Source organism: Pinus tabuliformis, chromosome 1_2 (assembly GCF_031772625.1).
Source record: "Pinus tabuliformis cultivar Carrire ecotype Pingquan chromosome 1_2, CPIR1, whole genome shotgun sequence".
NCBI lineage: Eukaryota > Viridiplantae > Streptophyta > Pinopsida > Pinales > Pinaceae > Pinus > Pinus tabuliformis.
This window is the reverse complement of record NC_142298.1, coordinates 602,447,333-602,464,500: the sequence shown is the minus strand read 5'-3', so window position 1 is coordinate 602,464,500 and position 17,168 is coordinate 602,447,333. Positions and strand designations below refer to the sequence as shown.

The following is a 17,168-nucleotide window of genomic DNA, read 5'->3' as shown; positions in this document are numbered from 1 at the left end:
CCCCTCCTACAGGAATGTTGCAGCAAGCGAATCAAGCCAATACGACACCACAGGTGGGAATGGGGGAAAAGGTAAAGGGATCCTAGTTTTGGGAGCCAAATGATAGGCAGGATTGGGTGGAAGGTGTCTACCAAGAGCTGCAAAAAATTGAGATTCATCATCCCGAATAATAATATGGAAGAGTATCAAAGGTAGATGAAGGACCATGCCCTCATCTACAAATTTATAGGAGCATGGATGAAAGAGAAAGAATTGAATGGATCCAACAACGATGGCAGCCAAAAGGGCACACAGATCTCAAGCTGGGAGTGAAAGGATTCTTCACAATGATCTTCTCAAAAATGGAAGTCAAAGAGAGGATTTTTGAAGATGGACCATACTTCTTTAATAATGTCGGCCTCTTCATCAGGCATTGGGAAGAATGCTACAACCCTGACCAAGAGAAACTTCTGGTTGCCCCAATATGGGTTCAGCTATTTGGCTTACCAATGGACTTCTGGGATCCAGAGATACTAGAAGGCATTGGAAACTCGATCGGCACTTTTGTAAAGGTAGCAGACTCGACAAGGAAAGGTCGATACACCTCCTACGCCAGACTTTGTGTCTACATGAATATAACGGAACCACTCCCAGATTACATAGATCTGGAGTACCATGATGAGGTATGGCCACAACCGATTGACTATGAGCACATCTCGTTCCGGTGCCACAGATGCCACGAATATGGCCACTTGTGCTGGGCTTGCCCCCTTAACCAGACTGTCAATCACTCGATGGAGGTAAGGGATGGGGACCTGATGGCAAAAGTGGAAGGAGATGGGTATAAAGAGGTGCAAAGGAGGAAAAGAACCCTGAGACAGGTCAAGAACCACAAAGAAAACCAAGCAGAGAAGGAGCAAAGGTCGCAAAACTGATTTTCGGTCTTACAGGAAGAAGATCTAGGGATAGAGACGAGTGACAATTCACAGGCAAAAGAAAGTCAGGAAGATAAAGGAAGAGAGGGTGAAAAAAAGAAGGAAATGGTGATTGAGGTCAAGGAAGGACCAGAGGACAACATGCAAATGGTGGAAACCCTAATGGAGATTGACAACCAGAAAGATGACCTAAGTGCAGAAGAACAAGTCATGAAGTGGCTATTGCAGGAATGGAGACATTTGGATGAAATATTCATCCCAGAAGATCAGAGACAACTCTATAAAGAAACCTTCTAGCGATATAGAGGCAAGTAGTGCTCAACGATCATAATCCAACCTGAACATTTAGGGGCCCAAGCAAGGCAAGGAAAAGAGACCGGAACACAAGGAAAAGGGGGGAAAAAGGGCAGGAGAACGATGAATGAATCCATACAAATGGTAGGGGAATTACTAGTGAAATCAAGAAGAGTAGTTTCGTTGTCAGAGGTTTTCCACCAACCGATAAAACTGTTAAAATGATTATTACAACCTGGAACATTAGAGGCCTCAATAACAGAGGCAAACCGAGGTGCCTTAAGGAGAGGTTGAAAAAGGACAAGCCAAGCATTATGATAATATAGGAAACTAAAATTAGTGAAAGAAAGCTAAAAGAAATAATGGAACACTTCAAGCCGGAATACCAAGTCATGGCCCAAGATGCAAATGGGAGTGCAGGAGGATTGGCAATCCTCTAGAATCTAACAGAAGTTCTGTTCGAAGACTGGGTAAGTATACCATGAATTCTCATAGGCAAATTTCGGAATATAGGATCCAGTGAATGGGATCTGCTGTCAAGGGTGTATGGACCGCATCTCCCAGGAGAAAGAGGAGCCTTCCTTCAAAAGTTTAGTGACCTGAGAAATTTATACCCAGATGATTTATGGGTAGTAGGGGGGGACTTCAATATGATCACCACCCTAGGGGAAAAAAAAGGAGGAATGAGAAGAGAAGATGCAGATATGGAAGCCTTCAGTGAAACCATTACAAATTTACATCTAGTGGATATAGACACAATCAATGGGATTCATACCTGGAATAATAGAAGAGGATGGGTGGACCAAATAGCATGATTCCTAGACAAATTCCTAATCTCAAAGCAACTGATGAGAAAAGACATCTTCATAGAAGCATCGATACTCCCATGTATGGGGTCGGACCACTGGCTAGTTCGCGTGGAAGTGGATCTAAAAGATTAGCCCCAGAACATGCCCTTTAGGTTCGAATCTTTCTAGCGCAAGGACCTTGATATCCTAAAACAAATGGAGGAATGGTGGACACAAAGTATCCAACAGGGGAGAAATATGATGCATACCTTCCAACTAAACCTAAAAGTAAAAAAGAGGTTCATAAAATGGAATAAGGAGGAGTTCATACATATTCTCAAAGATCAAATTGAACTCAGTAAGCGTATGGTGGTCGTCCAACAAAAAATGATACAAGATGGAAGGTCAGAAGACCTGGTGCGAGAGGAAGGATTACTGATCAATCATATAGAGGAAAGAAGATAACAGGAGGAAATCCTATGGAAGCAAAAATCACAGGTTCAGTGGTTGAGGGAACGAGAACGAAACATGAGATTCTTCCATAAAGCTATGGTGCATCACCAACAACATAATCACATTTACTCTATTAAAGATGTAGAAGGACAACATAAAATACAACATGCTGAAATGGAAGAACTTTTGGTCAACCATTTCAAAGACCTGCTCACGGAGAACGCCGACAACCAAACGGAAGCCATCAAAAGAATCAAGCAGTACATCCCCAAGTAGATAATGAATGACCAGAATATGGCCCTAATGCAAGCTGTTTCCAAAGAAGAAGTAGAATAAATAGTAAAAGGAATGCAGAAGAATAAAGCCCCTAGCCCAGACGGATTCACTGCTAAGTTCTACCAAGCCACCTGACCATTCATGGGACAGGACATCTTGGAGGTCGTGGAGGAATAAAGATGTAATCAAAAGGTATGTCCAAGCCTCAACTCTACTTTTATTGCTTTGATTCCTAAGTCTACTAAGTTTGATGATCCTCAAGGGTTTCAGCCAATTGCCATGTGTAATGTCATCTACAAGATTATCGCCAATCTAATTGTCAAATGCCTGAAACCCCTTGTTCCGAGTCTCATTTCTCCTGAAAAAATAGGCTTTGTAGAAGGTCGTCAAATCCTCGATGGCTTCATTTCATCCCAAGAGGTATTCCACTCCCTTAAGTCCCAGAAGCTCTCAGGCATGATGATAAAACTGGATCTATCCAAAGCTTATGACAGACTTAGTTGGGGCTACCTTTCGAGCACTCTCAAAGCCTATGGCTTTGCCCAAAGATGGATCAACTCTGATCTTCAACCCATCCCAAGGGTTGAGACAGGGGGACCTGATCTCACCCTTCTTGTTCATCCTAGCAGCAGACGGGCTTGGCCGGTATATAAAGCAAAAGGTCCACACCTCCCAAATTCAAGGGCTAAGAATATGGGGAAATGACATGCCTATCACCCACCAGCAATTCGTGGATGACATTATGCTCTTCTGTCAAGCCACCCTGAGGGAAGCCCGAAGCATAAGAGATATCCTTAACACCTTCATGGAAGCCTCGGGAACCAAGATCAATAATGACAAATCCTACATTTTCTTTTTCAACACTCAAGGAAATGTTAAGGCCTACCTCACTAGAATCCCTGGTTTTAGCACTGGCAACTTTCCATCCAAATACCTGGGTATTTCACTCTCAGATAACCCTCTAAGAAATAACTGCTGGCAAAACATACTCCAAAAGTTACAAGGAAAACTCAAGTGCTGGACCTTTAGATCTCTAAATATTGCGGTCAGAACAGTTCTCCTCAAAGTAGTTCTCTAGTCGATTCCTATATACCAACTATCTAGAATGGTGGCCCCAAAAGGAGCATGCGCCAAGATGGTAGACATTTAAAAAAAAATCCTATGGGGAGGAGCCCAACAGACCAGGAAATGGCCATTGGTGTTGTGGCAGGGTCTAGTTAAGAGGAAAGAGGAAGGCAGATTAGGTCTCAGAGATCCATACCTCCTGAACCAAACCATGAGAGCCAAACTATGGTGGCGATGGATGGGTGGGGGAGTTGATCTATGGAAACAAATATGGACTCGTAAGTATAACATGCCTGTGAGAACTAAGGATATCCTCAAATATCAAGACCCTCCTAAGGGTTCTGTGATTTGGAATTTGGTGGCCCGCAATAGACACCTTATCCAACAACATGCCTTCTGGGAGGTCTGTAATGACAAAACAGCTTGATTCTGGATGGAATCATGGTAGCAAAGAGGGAAACTGGTGGAAAAATAGGAAATCAAGGAAATATATCAGCAGACCCGGGATAGCAATATGCAGGTGGTGAAACAGTATTGGAAGGAAGAGTAGGGTGAGTAAAGTTGGAGAAGATGGAAGATAAGAGAGGACTGGGAACAGGCGGCCAACACAGATCAATGGGACAACTTAGATAAAGAACTAAGGACAAGGCAGATAATGATCCGTCAAGACCCGAACATTTTGAGATGGGGCTACACTACCAAAGGAACCTTCACCATAAGTGAAGCCTATGATATCCAAGCCTGACAAGAATAGGAAGGACATGACATCATATGGAAAAAGGTCTAGAAAGGGGGGTGTTGGCCAAAGGTAACCCACTTCCTCTGGATGGTCAGCAAAGGACACATATTGACCTAGGATCAGTTACAAAAAAGAGGCTTCCAGGGGCCCTCTTTTGTTGGTTATGCCACCAAAATAGGGTAGACATGGAACATATCCTCAACAACTGCCCATTTGCGGAGCAGAGATGGAGACAAATGCAAGGAGTTTTTGAGAGGATGGAGAGAGACCAAAATGATATCAAAGGAACAATCCTATTATGGTGAACCCATATCTATTCAAGCCCGGTAGTAAATAGGGCTTGGAACCTAGGCCTTGGATTCACCCTATGGGCCATATGGAAGGAGAGAAACCATAGAATTTTCAAGCACAAAACAACCTCGCAGGAAAAGTATGGGAAGGTATTGCCTAGAACATAAGGCAAATGTCGCCCCTAGAAGCCCAAATATTACAAAAGCTAAACCTAGCACCGAGGATGATTGACAACAAAGCATGGAAGACAATCAACATGGGCATGAGCTTTGGGTCCCATTTTACCCCTCCGGAAGAAGGGTTCATAAAACTCAACTTCGATGGGGCCTCCAAAGGTAACCTGGGAGAGGCAGGCCTCGGGGGCCTCTTTAGAGACTCCCAGGCTAACACCTGTCTCATCTATGCAAAAAGTTGTGGGATCGCTAGTAACATTGAGGCGGAGTTTGCTGTAGTTCAACATGGCCTCCAAATAGCTGTCAGAATGGGGTACATAAACCTGGAAGTGGAAGGGGACTCAATCTTAGTAATCAACGTTGTGGAAAAAATAAAAAATGGCACTAAGTAGGAAAAACTTAACCAGATTTAGAGGACTACAAGACTGATCCAGGAGATAGGAGAAATCATTCCCAAATTTGATTACATTCAGGTCAAACATGTTCAGATAGATGGAAACAAGGGGGCCGACTTCCTGGCTAACTGGGGGTGCAACGATCAGCAGGATCAGATAGAAAAACATTGGCCAGTTCAACCAAGGGACACAACCTTTGAAACCTTGGAGGCAATTCTGGAACAAGACCTTAGGAAGAGCCAGGAGAACCAAAGCCAAGCAATCCAAGCTCCCGATCGGGATGAGAGAGGGTGTCAAAGGTGACAGGCTTCGATTTGATATGGTTAGTACAAGGAAAATAACTATCGTCGTCCCCCACATGCTCAAGGCAGGGGGTGCGGTGTCCTTAGCCATGAAGGCATGGTAAGTGGGCTGGCAAGGTGGCAGAGGGAGGAATAAGGCAAGGTGGCGGAGGTGGGAATGGAATTCAACGTGCCAGGCAGGAAAAAATTGCAGTGGAGAAGGAAGGCATCTCAGAGCTGAAGAGGGGCAAAGACACCTTGGATGCAGGCTATCAACGATTCTTTGGTATGTAATTTAGTCTCGTTCCTACTTCATTTCTATGATCTGGTTGGATTCCTGCATCAATTACATGAGCTGGTGGGGGTTTCACTGGGGGAAGGGAGGGGCAAGAGGTCATCCCAATGGGGCTTAGCACTGTATGGGAGAAATAGGGGGAGGAAAGGTAGGGCCATGGCCTCGCTCTGCGTTTTATTTTTATCGCATTTAAGTCAGAGTCTCGACAACAGCATTGGTAATACTGGTCGAGCTAAGACACATGCCCCTACTTAGCTTCTCAGACCAGGGGTATAGGGAATAACAGGCGTGCCATGTCTAGGGGGCTGAGTGGTGAAGGGAGAGGTAGGAAATAGTCACGGGCAGGGGGTCGGGATATTAGCTATGTCAGTAATTCACTAAGAAAACCTTATCATCTGCATCTGCATGGTAGTAAGAGCACAGATACAGACCATGGGTGGTATATGGGACAGAGGGGCAAGCATAACCATCGCAGGAAGCTGCTAGCTGAGGGAGTTGCATGCGGGTATGATAGAAATCACAGAGTTAGGCTCCGAATGGGCCTGAAGGCTTGGCTCCAGCTGTAGGGGGATGACAGGAAATTGCACCATGGCAAGGGGGAGGGGCACTGTGAGGAGCCCGAGGAACGTGATCGAAACCCAATTCCCCTAGCCACTTGTGGGCACTAGGACACCTTAACCCACAGAAGGCAAAGCATGGCAGAGAGGCATGGTATGAGAATTTGCGTCGGGATGATGTGAATGGGTTGATGGAACTAACGTTGTTTGACTGTCCACAGGGCATCACTGAACAGGGTATGGCTCCAGCAAAGAGAGGGTGTGGTCGTGGCAGTAGGGGCCAGGCCCACCAGGCATCTAGTAGACCAAGCACAACAAAGGCCACAGTGGTTGTAAGCTTATTGAGCACCTCATATCAGAGGCAGCAACGACATACCGGGATGAAACAGATGAAGGCATCCAGAAGTTGATTGACGACTAGGAAGTGGAGATAAAACATGAAAGTGAACGAGATGAGGAGATAGAAGACTGGAGGATGATGGTTCCTGATCCAGGGAATACACGAGGTAGAATTACACAGTTCAAACACACCCTGTACTTGTACTTCTTGATGAAAATTCTTCTTGGCAAAGCGATGGAACAAATCTCTGTGGGGATGGTAGTCACAATGTAGGGCCTACCCAGTTATAAAAAAGACATGGAGAAAATCCTATTTCAGCTACAAAAACATGACATCAGGATGGATCATATTTACCATCACATCCCTTGCATCTTGGAGCTGAATGGAATGCCAGGGGAAACTATTGAGGATCTTGCTCCTGTACCCTCTGTCTCTAATGAGAAAAATGACCAGAAAGACTAGATTCATCATGCTTAGTTTTTGTTTATGCGGGTATCTTTTAAATTTCCTGTTGCATATGTCAGTTGTTATAGTTATATAGTATTTGTACACGAGACTGAGACTTACCTAGATTTGCTAGAAAGACAAAAGAAATTTTTCTTTTGGATGGCGTATAATGCTGACCGGTGGCCAATAGACTTGGTTTCCCCTGGGGGCAAGTTGAGGCCACCTGGTAAATCTGTATAGTGTAAATTTTCCTAATATATAATAGAAAATGGATGGACCTACAAAGCTTTAGAAAAAAAAGTTAATATATCCTTGATATATCGTTATGTGTGGTGATCATTATCATTATCCTAGAATAATTTAGTTAATAACTACTATGATTAAATTGAATATAAGTTGAGGACTAAAGAAGAGTTGATTGAGCCTTACGAGCTAACTCTTAAGTATGGTTATGAGAGAAGAAAACTATTTGACCTATCCCAATGAAGGAGAGCGTGACATTCAATAGGGAGATCTTGAAATTATGTAGGATTGCTTCAATCAAGCTATTGAGTATGGGAAGCCACCTATTGAAATTACATCTAAGAAAAAAATTAGTTAAATATAATAGGTCACTATGGAGAATGATAATTTCTATTATCAATAAATCATTTTAATTATTGAATATATGATTTTAACCAATAAAATTTTTCAAAAATATTCCATAAAATTATATTCTATTCCATTGAAACCTTATAGGGATACATTGGCAATGTAACAAATAATAGCTTCTCTAATTATGGATTGTTAATGGATCTTCTTAGTAGGGATAAAATCCATCCACATGTATTTCATTAATGATATATGAATGATGATTTATAATGGATGGATGAACTTTGATATGGAACATAACAAGGAGTATCAATGGATGGATAAATATCTATACCATATATAAAGATATATATTTATCCATCTAGAAACAATGTAATAGTCACTGAGAAATGCATTTTACATCACACTAGAAAGACTTTTTTCAGAATGACAACTATCCACAGTCCATTGAGAACCTCATGGATATATCATAATAAAATTGAACACCTCCCTCATCAACTCTCCTATCATAGTTAGTCTACTCCTAAACTAGAAAATAACGGGAGAAACGAGTTGAGTTATATCTATTGACAATTCACTAATTCCTATTGGTGGGCTTCTTATTTATGCCCCATCTAGAAAATGGAGAAATCAATGATCATTCATTCATTATAACTAGAAGTAAAGATCATAGTGGAGAGCGATTCTATAAAAACCTCTTTTGAGAGGTGGGATGAACCTGAGCTTTTCTCAAAGATGTTAAGTAAAGGCCTTGATACTACCACTTAGATTTGAAACTTGCATGTTGACGTTCATAATGTTGATAGCCATATTGATGATTTAGAAAATATTTCTCACAAAGTATTTAGAGTTCATTTTGTTCAAATAGCCATCATCTTTATTTGGTTGAGTGTGATGTACTTTCATGGTGTTTATTTCTCCATTTATGAAGCATGGCTAGGCAATACCACTCACATTAGACCTAGTGCACAAGAAACATTGAATGGGGATATAGATGGAGGTTTTGGAGGGATAAAAATAACCTGTAGGTTCTTCCATATTTTGTGAGAATATGAAATAATTAGTGAATTATAACTTTATTTCACTATAATTGTTGCATTTGTCTTTTTAGTGTTAATTTCTTTTCTAGTTGGTTCCATTATGACAAAGTTACCCCAAATTTGGTTCTTGTTTCTAGGATGTAGAATCCATGTTGAACCATCATTTAGTAGGTTGGTGAGGACATGGTTCTTTATGTTGGAACAGACACCAAGTGCAAGTCTCTTTACCCATTAACCAACTTCTAGATGCTAGAGTGGATCCTAAAGAGGTACCACTTCCTCTGGAATTTATTTTGAATTGTGATCTTTTGGCTCAACTTTATCCCATTTTTTGGGCGGTTGGCCCTTTTTTTACCCTGATATGGTCATAATATTTAGAATTTTAGACTTTTTCTTGGAGGATTAAAACTAGTAATGGTGATTTTTGGTTGAAAAATGTTTTGCATCATCATTTGGTTATTGTACTTATTTTCCTGATAGTTAGTCATATGTATAAGACTAATTTGATAAATGGCCATAACCTCAAGGATATTTAGAAGCTCATAAAGATATGTTCAAGTAAATAGGGTATTCCAAATAGGATGAACACATTTAATAAACATTTGCACAACTAGATCAAAGATCACAATGTTGGTATTTTTAAATGGTTAAAACCTTATGGGAGAGAAAAAATCAACAACCCCAACCAACACGACCACTTGAGTAAAAGTTATTAATGCAAAAGAAAATATTTTACATAAGAGAGTTCTTACTATCAATAATCAGCCATGACCCTCCATGCCATTTAAATAGAGATCATGCAATTGAGTGTGAATCCATGGATCAATAGTTATTAATATCAAGGAGAATATAAACCATTGGATCATTCTATGTCTAGAACATATCATGATCTTCAAATTACAATGCAACTAATGCATCCTAAAGATAAATTTGAACTTAAATAACACCTAAGTTTCTGAATATCCTAACGAGGTATGTACGAGATCCTAACTACCTCATGAAATGCTCAATTATATATTAACTTAGAAATTTTAGGATCTTTAGTTATTGACATAACTCACCACATGTACCCAACTCTATCTATGCCTCACTATTAACTATGGTACCCAACTCTCTTTATTCACACATCATATGTGGATTGGTGGGTTTATCATAGTTCATTCATTGCACATATAGTGATTTTTATGGTAAGAGACTATGAATCAACAACTTAATACAACAATTTATTAAATCATGTTCTTAAACATTGTGATGCAATTGTATCACACCTCAACTAGGTATTTATATTCCTAGGCCTCCATACTTTTGGTTGGAATATTCATGATGATACTGTGAGTGCCCAAGGGAATCCTCAAGATATGTTCTCAAATATTGTTATACAATTACAACCTATCTTTTGCCAATGGATACAAAACACTCATGCTTTAGTACCTAGTTCAATATATCCTAGTGCAATAGAAAGTACCATGTCAACCAAGGGAGGTGGTGATTTGGTGATCATAAGTTCCATAGTTTCTTTTTTACTAATTCCATTACGAACTATAAATTTCTTGGTGCATCAAATTCATGCATTTACTATCCATGCGACTATTTTGATCATACCTAAAGGTGTGCTATTGATCATATTTCCCATTTAATATCTAATTGTGGTGGACCTGGAAGAGGAGAAACATGTCAAGTATCTACATGTTTTCCTTGCTTTGTTTTAGAGGTACAATGTTATTTATGTAGTAATACATAATTTTAGTTGGAGATTTATGTTTGATGTTTGGGGTAGTATAAGTGATTAAGGAGTGGTAACTCATATTATATGAGAGAATATGCATAGAGTTCAATTATGATTAATAGGTGGCTCCATGCTTGTCTATTGACACAATCCTCACAAGTGATCCAATCATGTGGTTCTTCATTATCTACATATGGCCTTTCATTTGTAGGTTCTCACTTTGTTTAGGCCTTTACTTTAATGTTTTTATTGATCATCCATCGATATTAAAAAGAAATCATTGAACCTATTATTTTGGCCCAGGAAATATTGAAGGTTTCTCCTATTATCCATCCTTGAGCCTTGGGCATTATATAGGGATGTGCTGTAGAAGGAGCTCATTTAGGATTTTTGATGGAAACATCCCAAAATAGGAATTATTCCTAGGAAGAATTATTACAGTAGGTTAATGGCTACGGGGATTTTAAAAGCCTTATGACATCAATATTTCCAAAGTTCATTGAAGGCTTGATCCAAGATCCAAATACTCATCATATTGTGTTTGGTATTGTGATGAAACATGACCTTGAGAGCCATGATGACATTATTAAAAAACATGTTTATCATGACATTTTTGTTTCACTTTGATAAGTTGACATTAGTATTTTTGTGGACCTCTATTAAATTGTTCCATGTGGCTTGGCAAGAAAATTATGAAGCATGGGTATGTGATCCCTTACATGTAGGATCCATTGCTCATGAAATTCAAGATCCTCATTTTAATCAATTGGCTATAGAAGCATTTACCCAATGAGGTTCTTTTGGTATACTCAATATTGTTTATTTTAATGCTTATCAATGGTGGTGTACAATTGGATTATATGCTAATAAATATTTTTATGTTGGTGCTCTTTCCTAACTATTGTTTCTTCCATATTTTAAATAGTCACAGTAGTTTACATCTACTACCTAAATCCATGCCAAATATTTCATGGCTAAAAAATGTCAAATCTCGTCTCAATCAACATTTTTCATGACTCTTTGGAGTTAGTTCTCTAGATTGGATGGGGGGTTTAGTTCATTTTTATATTCCCAAATCAAGGGTAGTGCATGTGAGATGGGATAAATTTTTAAACTTATTACCACATCCTAAGGTTTCTGACCACTTTTCATAAGTAAATGGAATCTTTATGCTGAAAATATTGATTCCAATCTTCAAGTGTTTGTTAGATCCTAAGGAGTGGTAATTTTTATTCTAAATCTTCTCAGAGGATTCCATCCACAAATCCAAATTTTATAGTTGACTGTTATTTCTCATTACCATTTAGTTATTTCCTTCTTTTTTTCAATTCTTGGTCGTATGTATAGAATTGATTTTGTGCCTGGTCACATTATATATGATATTTTGGAGGAACATGTTCCTCTAGGAGGCATATTAGGATGCATACATAAGGGTTTATATAACATAATAAATAATTCTCTTTAATTTTAATTAGGTGTTACTTAAGATTCTTTGGGGTTATCACTTCCTTGGTAGCTCAACAGATGTATTTTTTACCCAAATTTAAGTTCATAACACATAAATTCACCACCGAAGTTGAATTATATACTTTTCATCAACACATTGATGAATTCATTATGATAGGGTCCTTTACTAATAGAGATATATTCTCTTTATCTCCTTAACTTATGGAGATAAAGAGAATGAAGTAATAGATAGTATTATTCCATCTCTCCCAGTAAATGAACAAGTGGAAAATTCGAGATAGTAAGTTCCTCTGTTTAGACTTCCAAGTTTGCAAGAGCAAATATAAGAAGTTAGTTCTTCTTCTAGTAAATGTCAACAAACTCTGAGAGAAATAAGAGAAATAGTATATTGTAAATTATATTTAATAGTGAGAAGGTAGAGCAATGTCCCGTGAGTTCCCAATTGGTTTTCATTCTATATCTAGTTGAAAGTTTAACACCCTTGAGTTTAGAAAGGTCTATCACTACCTCAATGAGGTATTCCCCAACTGGTATGAAACTTATGAAGAATTTTTATATGTGAAGAAAATACCATAACTATTTACATCCTTAACAACATTCTCCAACAACCAATCACAAATATTTGCTTCACACCATCAATGTACATGCAACACTAATTATAGCTTTTAATGTATTGGTGTGTCAAAAAAACTTTCACACTGAAATATCCAACCTCAGAGCTAACAACTATCTTTAGGAGTTCTAACTGAAGTAAATGGGATTTATTCTTTGAATATTGAAAACCCTTTGAACGTATGACCCCTCACAATATTTTGGACCAAAATATTGAGACCTACGACTTTCAAATTAGTAGTGCAGTAACTCTCAATAAGGAACAACGGAGGAACTATACTTATAGAAATGCGTTTGTATAATATTGACTCACAAAGTGACCTTGATTGAAGAAAATAATTTATATGTGTTGCAATGAGAAACTTCCTATTTAATGTCTCATTAATTTTTTGCAGCTAGTGATGAGGATGATTTTTTTAGGAAGGATATCTCTATAAATGTAGTGCAACATACTCTCAAACTTTATTGGCTTTATCCCCTAATCACTTAAAATTTATACTTTCACCATAAATCATCAATAAAACCCCATGGTCCATTGCATTTGTGAAACATCAACTGTAATGATACACATGAGGAGAACAATAATCCACACCATTTCCATACCAAATGAGGCAATGTTTGTTCAGAAAAATAACTAACGTAAGAGCCAAAAGAGCCAAATGCAACATTAATGGAGATGATCTAAGAGATTAATTGGAACTAATACTATTGATCAAATAAAATCCACAACAAATGCAACATTAATAGAGATGATCTAAGAGATTAATTGGAACTAATAGTATTGATCAAATAAAATCGACAACAATGCATTTTCAAACATTTTAATACCTATTTAGATATTATTTGCAATTGAATATGAACCATATATAAAAACTATTAATTTTAACTAGAATTTGTACAACTTTTAAATGAATAAAACATATATTTATGAGACTTCTTTGACTATGAATAATGGAACCTATATATACTAGAAATAGCTCGTACATAGGTTTTCCTATTGAGTTGTCCAAAAATTTATCACTGAAAACTCATCGGGAGGGGATCTGGAGCTCGAACTCAATCATCGACCCCAGCAAGCTATTCTAATAGTGAAAGCTCACATGCACAACACTTTGACATGATCTTGTATAGCACCGGACTCGATGTAAATTATAATACCTACGTGCAAGAAAACAAGGTTCTTGTTAACTAAACTTTCCTAAATGTCTATGAAATTGTTAATGGATATCACTCACCAATACTTTGTTTATTCAATAATTTAAAGGATGTCATAGTTATATATGAACCAAATTACCAACTGATCCGTTATGAATGATAACTCATACATGGAGTGCATAAATGGTGTAAACATATGTTATAATTCAATAACTTAACAAACATCATTGTATAAATATCATGGTGTAGTCAACTAGCATGACCACTATTTTCAATGTAGTTGATATATACTGAAGGATTTATTTGTACTTTTTAATAATTATACAATAATAAAAAAAATATTACTTAATATCATTATAATTATAATTAATAATTATTATTATTTAATATTAAATATAATTTATTATAATTTAATTTTAAATTATGTAATATAAATTAATGTTTACAGAGATAGTGTAAACATATGTTATCATTAGATGGCTTGAAAATATCACTATGTAGTCAATTATCTATCGACCCATGCTTTATAGACGCAAACTCCCAAAATGCTACTGAAGAAATTCAAGATTGGTTTTATTAATGTAGAGGAGTCCAAATATCTATCCAAATTAATAGTAGAAAAATTAGCAGGATCTCTCTTTTCCCATGAATCAAGAATCAACATGGAGGCAGAGTCCTTATATCATGACTTCAAGACTCACGCATCCATTAGTAGAGGAAAATATAGAGGAAGCAGGCGTCGAGGTAATTACCAAGTATAAAGAAGAACTACATCAAATAGTCAAGGCAATAAAATCAACCTAGTTACTCTCGGAATTAGAGGGGAAGATGTACAAGATGGAAAAACAAGTCCAATGTACAATGTTATTATTGTAAAAAGCATGAAAACTATGAAAGTGAATGTTGGAAGAAGAAATCATATTTGAATAAGGGCAGAGTGAATGCCTCCAGCATTAAAGATGAGACATCTAAGTCCATGTTCATCACATGCCAAATTTCTAAAGAATATCAAAACAAGGATGGCATTTGTTTATTGGTAATAGGATGCATTGATCGTATATAAAGTAACAGAACATTGTTTTCCAGTATTGGTAGATCTATTCAATCTAGAATTACTTTAGGAGATGACTATCATGTCAAGGCCATAGGTAAAGGTGTCATTCTTTTCCTAACTAAGAAAAATGCAAATAAATATATTTGTGATGTCTTTTATGTACCGAGTCTTAACATAATTGGTTAAGTATTGGATAATTGATTCAACATGGTTATGACATTATATTTAAGGACTTCACATTCACAATCTTAGTTAAATCACCTTGTACAAGACATATTGCAAAGGTCTAAATGAACAAGAACATAATTTTCCCATTAAATATGAGAAGTATAAATATGTCACAATCATCTGCAAAAAATGTCTCAAGCATAGATGAGACTCTGTTACAACATTTGATGTATGGTTTCCTACCTTTTAGGAGACTTAGTCTCTAGTAGAAAAAATGAATAGTTAAGGGAGTTCCCATATTGAATGAGTAAACCATCACTTGTGGAAGTTGCATTATTGGAAAGCATTAAAGAGATGATTTTCCAAAAGCCTCCTACAAAACCAAGTAATATCTAGAACGTTTCCATATAAATCCATGTGGACCAATCCAAACTCATTCCAATGTTGGAAGTTTTTATTTTCTGACATTTATTAATGATTTTATGAGGAAATTTTGGATTTATTTACTTAAAAGAAAATTAAATAAATTCATAATTAATATGTCAAAGTGCTCAGCTCATATGGAGGAGAAGGGTACGACTCAAAGGTTTTCAAAAAATTTCATAGACAATAAGGAATTATAAGGTAGTTTACCACTATATATACACCACAACATAATAGAACAGATAAATGGAAGAATTAGACCATTATGAACATGGCAAGGAGTGTGCTAAAAGCTATCAATTTTCCCAATTATTTTTTGGGTAAGGCTATTGTTTGTTCAGTCTACATAGTTAGTAGAACTCCAACAAATAATGTGAAAGCTAAAGTTCCTCAAGAAGCATGGAGTGGCATAGAATCAAGTGTTTCCCCTTTCATAATTCTTGGTTGTATTGCCTATAAACATGTCCCTAAAGAACTAAGAGAGAAACTTGACAATAAGAGTGAAAAATGCATTTTCATTGGGTACAATGAACAATCTAGATAAATATAAACTATACACTCGAATCAATATGAAATTTGTGGTGAGAAAAGATGTAAAATTCATAAGAAAAATCTAGGAGATAAAGAGAATGAAGTAATAGATTGTACTATTCCATCTCTTCCTGTAAATGAACAAGTGGAAAATTTGAGATAGCAAGTCCGTCCGTTAAGACTTTCAAGGTTATAAGAGCAAAGATAAGAAGTTAGTTCTTCCTCTAGTAAATGTCAACAAACTCTGAGAGAAATAAGAGAAATAATATATTGTAAATTATATTTAATAGTGAGAAGGTATATCAATGTCCCATAAGTTCCCAATTGGTTTTCATTCAATATCTACTCCAAAGTTTAACACCCTTCAGTTTAGAAGGGTCTATCACTACCTCAATGAGGTATTCCCCAACTCATATGAAACTTATGAAGAAATTTTATATGTGAAGAAAATACCATAACCATTTACATCCTTAACAACATTCTCCAACAACCAATCAAAAATAATTGCTTCACACCATCAATGTACATGAAACACTAATTATAGTTTTTGATGTATTGGTGTGTCAAACAAACTTTCACACTAAAATATCCAACCTCAGAGCTAAAAACTATGTTTAGGAGTTCTAACTGAAGTAAATGATATTTCTCCTTTGAATATTGAAAACCCTTTGAACATATGACCCCTCACAATATTTTGTACCAAAATATTGAGAGCTACGGCTTTCAAATCAGTAGTGCAGTAACTCTCAATAAGGAACAATGGAGGAACTATACTTATAGAAATGCATTTGTATAATATTGACTCAGAAAGTAACCTTGATGGAAGAAAATAATTTATATTTGTTGCAATGAGAAACTTCCCATTTAATGTCTCGTTAATTTTTTGCAGCTAGTGATGAGGATGATTTTTTTAGGAAGGATATCTCTATAAATGTAATGCAACATACTCTCAAACTTTATTGGCTTTATCCCCTAATCACTTAAAATTTATACTTTCACCATAATTCATCAATAAAACCCCATGGTCCATTGCATTTGTGAAACATCAATTGTAATGATACACATGATGAGAACAATAATCCACACCATTTCC

General features: G+C 37.1%; 1 protein-coding gene across 1 annotated transcript; it reads left to right on the top strand.

Annotated features, from left to right (window-relative positions):
- Positions 1-233: 233 nt before the first annotated feature.
- On the top strand, positions 234-914 carry LOC149207077 (uncharacterized). Its single transcript, XM_089397916.1, has one exon. It carries the CDS (start codon positions 234-236, stop codon positions 912-914), a length of 681 nt encoding a protein of 226 aa, XP_089254042.1.
- Positions 915-17,168: the final 16,254 nt, after the last annotated feature.

Excerpts from the sequence above, each read along its gene's own strand:
- LOC149207077 (XM_089397916.1), top strand. The coding sequence starts at position 234 with ATGGATGAAAGAGAAAGAATTGAATGGATCCAACAACGATGGCAGCCA.